This window comes from Musca vetustissima, unplaced genomic scaffold, assembly GCF_032173495.1.
Source record: "Musca vetustissima isolate MV318-11 ecotype Yass unplaced genomic scaffold, APGP_CSIRO_Mvet_v1 utg107837, whole genome shotgun sequence".
In the NCBI taxonomy this organism is placed as follows: Eukaryota; Metazoa; Arthropoda; class Insecta; order Diptera; family Muscidae; genus Musca; species Musca vetustissima.
Window position 1 is genome coordinate 188,767 of NW_026876917.1, and position 6,000 is coordinate 194,766.

The 6,000-nt window shown below is 38.0% G+C and overlaps 1 protein-coding gene across 1 annotated transcript in view; it reads right to left on the reverse strand.

The window, feature by feature from the left end:
• Window positions 1-2,271, reverse strand: part of LOC133321436 (fat-like cadherin-related tumor suppressor homolog) — a gene marked incomplete at its 5' end in the record, with an annotated part of 113,832 nt that extends 111,561 nt beyond the window's left edge. Inside the window, one exon of the mRNA XM_061530522.1 lies at window positions 1,940-2,271. Within this exon, the coding sequence (XP_061386506.1) occupies window positions 1,940-2,271 (332 nt within the window). The remainder of the gene's footprint in view (window positions 1-1,939) is intronic.
• Window positions 2,272-6,000: the final 3,729 nt, after the last annotated feature.

Below are 6,000 nucleotides of genomic sequence, written 5' to 3' on the forward strand. Positions count from 1 at the left end.
TCTCCAGCTCCGACAGATCTGATTGTGGCGACGTCCAAACTATGGATCACATTACGTTCAAATGCCCGAATATCAACATTAACACACGTCTTTTCCTATTGCAAAAACTACAAAATCTTGACATACACCAAACATCAATCGACATCATATTAAAATCGAACAACGTCAAAGCTTACTTCGCTTTATGGAAATATTATAAAGCTGCAGACATCAAAATCTAAAAATTAAAAAAACAATTCATAACTAAAATTTTACCCGTGAAAAAGACCAAATTCCCAAAAAATATATATTAATACCCGTGAAAGTGGCAATATAGACCAAGTGTCTCGTGTCACTTTATAATTCCTCCCCTAATTGTGGTGGAATTGACATATGGCAACGTATGTCTGAAGAAGAAGAAAATAGTATATCAACGCATACTTTCGAGAACTACATCAATTCATCTATTCTAAACCAACCCAAATCGAGGAAATATATGAAGTATCCCTATTCCAGAGGAACACCCCGCAAAACTCTGGGTACTATATTATATTCGGGGAGAAATATATGGGTGATAGTATTTTATTATTGGGCTCTGGATGTCGTAAGACTTTTTTGGTATTTCTCTGGCGTGTGTAAGTTACCACACTCCAAAGGCTCATGTTGCTGCCATCAAGCCCGTAAGGTGATTTGCAGTTCCCGCAACAATTTATATTTAAATAGTTTTTTTCTGTACTTTAAATTAGGGGGTGTTTTAATTTTGTCTACTTCCATATCCGACTTAAAAAGTTTTTTTAATTATTATTCATATATTCGATGCTTATTATTTAAATCTAATATCAAGAACCACGCCCGTTTTTTTTTTTTTTTTTTTTTTTTTTGTTTTTGGAATGATACGTATTTGGATCCATGTTATTCAGACAGATTAAATTTTTTTAAGATACACGCAATTCTACAATAATTGAAACAAAGCAATCGGAGAAATATATTTCAAGTTGAAGAAAAGCTTATAGAACCATTTGTTTTTCCTTCAAAATATAAAATAGATAGTAGCATAGCACGTAATCGAAAATACATAACTTTGAAAATCTGATTTTTCCGTTTTATATAGTTATGAAATAATTATATCGACGCCTCCGAACCATAGCATGGTATAATAATAGAAGGTAACAGCAAGTGTTGTTGTACAACAAACACATGGAAAGTTGTTGTTGTAAGTTTTACTAGTGTCAACGTCATTTGACAGAAAAGTGTAAATAAATAAACAAATTATCAACAAATTATATTTATTTTGAAAATTCAATATTTTCGAATCCTCAAAATAAAATTTGAAAAACATGAATGAAAATCTATCAAATTCATATTTCTATCGCTTCCACATCTTTCCTACAATTGAGCCATTGCCACTTATATGTGTAACACATATGAAAATGCAGGGAATTGCGAGTTTTTCCATGAAGAAAGATTTGCTTCCTTAAACTTTCCCAGCAGGCAGATTGAGTAAATTGAATACGGGAGCACATTTAATAAAGAACAATTTCAAATTGTATGCGTTCCCAATTTTCCTGTTGGGTGATTTTTAAAAACATAATGTGTCAAATTCATATTGACACTAGTATTACGTTGGAATCAAATCAGCTGGGATTTGCTGTTACCTTTTATAATTGTACCATGGAACCATAGTATGCTAAGTTGACTTAGCATGTTTTAAAGTTCTTTACGTTTTTAGATACTACGGTCCTTAATTTACATTCACTGAAATTTTGGTAATCATCGGCCAATCCAAACCAAAGTTATAAGCAAAAATGTACTTAGCATGGCACGTACGATTAAAGAAACTTCCATACTTTGAAAGCTTCTACTGAAAAACTCACTTTTCAGACTTAGCATACTATGGTTCGGAGGCGTCGGTATATATTCATTATATGTAATTATATATTTCCAACATTACAATACTTACTTTGTTGTAATCACTCCGGTAGAGTTGTCTATCAGGAACGTGTTGTTTATGTTTCCATCCACAATGTCGTAGCGGATTTTATTAATTTTGTCCTCGTCCATATCAGTTGCAGTCACTTTCAGCAGTTGAATGCCTTCATAAGTAGGTACGTATAATGTGGCATTAATTTCTTTGGTAGCGAAAACTGGGGGACAGTCATTAACATTTAGGATATTGACAGTTATCTGAGCAAAGTTTCGAGAATACAATTTCGGATTTCCCTTGTCATTTACCTGTAAATATGTAGTATGTTGAGTATATAAACAAATAAATATCAGGTGAATAGGAGTATTCTACAATAAGAAAACACGAGCTACAAGTAGGTAGCCACATTAAATATTTATTGATAAGTATGGTCAATAGATTAAAAATTCAATTTTAAATAATAAGTTTAACAGTTGTGATATTAAAAAATTGACTTTGCTTGTCTCAATCAATTCTAATAGTTGAAAATTCACATGTTTTTCATTAATAGTTTAACGGCCAATACAAACCTTCATTCCCATTACACCAACTATGAGGCCGAAAGAAAAATTTAAAGGACATAAAACAGTTTTTAAGAAGAAACCAATCTATATGCAGTTACAATATAGTTTAAATTTTAGTTTTCAATTAAAGTAAATCCTAAATCAAAGGTTTAAGAAAGAAAGAAATTCATTATGAAAATCGGAGAAATGATCAAAGTTGACGGGCAGGTTAGCAGTCGTAACATCGGCTGGCTCTGATATCAGGAAGACGAGTGCTGAGTCGGAATCCTCCGCAAAGACCGAGAATCCCAAAAGGACCAACCGGAAGTTGCGAAAGAGGAAGATGACAGCAACAGATGGTAAGGAGCCGCCGTCTTACGCCAAGGTTGCCAGGAAGCGCTATCGAGACGAGCTCTGCTATGCAGTGATCGACGGAAATAGCGCGTCCGGCAAGCTAAAGAAGGAGACCCATAGAGAAGTATTAAATGTGGTCAATACCAAGATAATGGAGTACCTACTGGAAGGAGGGGACTCTATAGAAATGAATAGCTGCGAATTCAAAGGGGAATATCTAATGCTGGAAATTTGAAGTCCAAAAAGCATAGTAGCCCTGAGAAATATAGTGGCAAGCATTGGACCAATAGATGGAATAATGAAGCTCAAGCTGGTGAGGAAAAAAGACATTCCTCAAATACAAAAGGCTACAGTCTTCGTCAAAGGTTGGGCAGCGATTTCGACACGGAACGCATGCTCAAGGTCTTCAGCCTACAAAACAAAACGCTGCACGTGAAGAAATGGGAAGTCTTCCACAGGGAGGAGGAAGGGACTCTCCTCGTGTTAGGCTTAGACAGGTCTTCAATGACAAGTCTGGCTAAGACCAAAGGCAAGGCGTACTACGTGTCCAATGCCGTTTACTTCAAAATCGGAAAGGCAAGAATTGGAGACGATGAAGCCAAAGAAAGCAGCGAGGGGATAATTCCCAGCAACACAGAGGAGGAAGCAGATGTGAATATCACAGACTCCCAAGAAAACCGGTTACTGGAGGACAACTGATTGACGTCATCCAGATCAACCTCCATCGGAGCGAGATGGCAACCCTGGCCCTGATGGAAAAAATTATAAAAGGTAAAATACACATCGGACTGATCCAGGAACCTTGGACAATTAAAAACAAGGTCTCTGGATTAAGCCATATAAATTACCAACTCTTCTATACAAATACGGGGTCTCGTCCGAGAACCTGTATAATATGTCATAAAAATTTATGCTTTCTCTTCTCCCCAGAGTTGTCAACATCGGACGCCACTGTACTGAAACAGGGGAGTGGTAACATTTACCTGGCTTCAGTGTACCTCCCGTTCGACTCGCCGATACCACCACCAACGGCGGAGCTGTAACGACTGGTGATGAAAGCACAGGAAACAGGTAACGAAGTACTAATTGGTAGTGATGCTAACTCACTTCATATTGCGTGGGACAGTACAAATACTAACAAAAGGGCCAGGCCCTTTTAGATTATTTGAATACTAACGATCTGATAACACTTAACATAGGCAATAAACCTACCTTTGTCAACAGGAGCGGAGGGTCTCAGAAGAGTACTCCTTTTCTGACCACAAATATATTATGTTCAAAATCCTACGGCCACCGCCGAAACCAATACACTTCCGTAACAAGTCCAAAACTAACTGGATAAAGTTCGAGAGACTAGTCAAGGAGGGTTTAGGGCAACCAAACTATGAATGCCTAGACACGAATGACATAGACGGGAACGTCAACAAATTAACGGAGGTAATTGTAAAGTGTAAAGAAAGCTGTCCTCTTCAAGAAAGGAGATCTGCCTTTGAAAAACCCTGGATGACAGGGGAGATTCGGAACAAAGGAAAAGAGGTCCGAAGGCTTTACAACAGAGCACGCCGAAAAAATCCGCAGTATTCGGGACAACTCACACGATAAACAGAAAGAATACAATAAATTAACAAAAAACCGAAAACACATCGACAATGGACGATGTCATGACAGATAGGGAAGAAAGATCAGAGGAACCAATTATTGACAAGTCAATGGTGTTAGACGCCCTAAAAAGCTTCTCACCATTGAAAGCGGCAGGACCAGATAACGTCTTCCCCGCGTTGTTACAAAAAGAGGCGGTATTTTTATCACCATATCTAGCCCCAATCTTTAATGCTTGCTTAAGGTTGACGTACACACCGAAAGCCTGGCAGGAAGCCAGGGTAGTCTGGCAAGGCAAATTACGCCACACTAAAATCATATCGGCCAATAAGCCCAACTTATTTCCTACTCAAAACCATGAAACGTACAATCGGCACCATGATAAAGCGCAGTATACCCAATGATACGCTGAAATACTTACTATGCAGGAAAGCCGAAACGGTGCTAAAAATCACGATTGGGCAAAACCGAGAGGCTTAAACGTAAATCCGAACAAAACGGAACTACAAAGACAAAAATAGGTCAGTACGAAGAGGCCATCTTCCAAAACAAAACGATAGCCATATCTAACAAAGTTAAGTATCTGGGAGTAATTTTAGACAAGAAACTTAAATGGAAAGACCACATACAGCAAAGGGCTGACAAGGCCCAAAGATGCTGGTGTTTCTGCAGAAGAGCCGTAGGCTCTAAATGGGGTTTCAATCCAAAGATGATACACTGGATATATAAGAGCGTTATTAGACCAATTCTAACATACGCGTCTGTTGTCTGGTGGACAGCAATGGATAAAAAATGTAACGTAAAAACGTTGCAGAAAGTTCAAAGAACGTGTTGCCTACGAATATGTGGAGCAATGCGTACAACACCAACTAGGGCTTTGGAGGCAATATTATATATACATCCAATAGACATCCAAATAAAATATGAAGCGGCGGTTGCAGCTTTAAGACTTAAAGCAATGGATGAGTGGATAAACACCGGACACAACACACCGCACAAAAACATTTTACAGGCAACAAATGAGTCGACATTCAATATCTTTGATTCAGACCGTATACCTGAAACAAGAGTACTGACACTGTGCGAAACTATAATACCAGATACAGAACAATGGAATAGCGGAACACTAGTTCAGATGCCGCCTGTTAACTGTTGCTACACGGATGGCTCTCGACTAGGATGGAAAAAGTGGACTGGAACTTTTTATCGAAAAACCGAGTACCGAAATTTCTCTTCGTCTTACAGATCACAACACGATCTTACAGGCGGAGGTTCAAGCTATAACAGAGTGTCTTAACTGGTTAATTTCAAACCAAAGACAAAATACAGTAAATATTATTACGGACAGCAAGCAAGCTATAAAGGCAATATCTTCCAGAACAGTTAAATCCAAAACTGTACTGGAATGTATAAAAACCATTAATGATTTCTCACAACAAGGACCTGTATGAATTATATGGGTACCGGGTTACAAGGAATCATAGGCAACGAGATAGCAAATCAACTAGCCAGGAGTGCCATTGCACTACCCACAATAGAGGTGTATACCGCCAAACCCTTTAGCGAAACACGACAAGAAATGAGGGAATGGGCACATGAGAC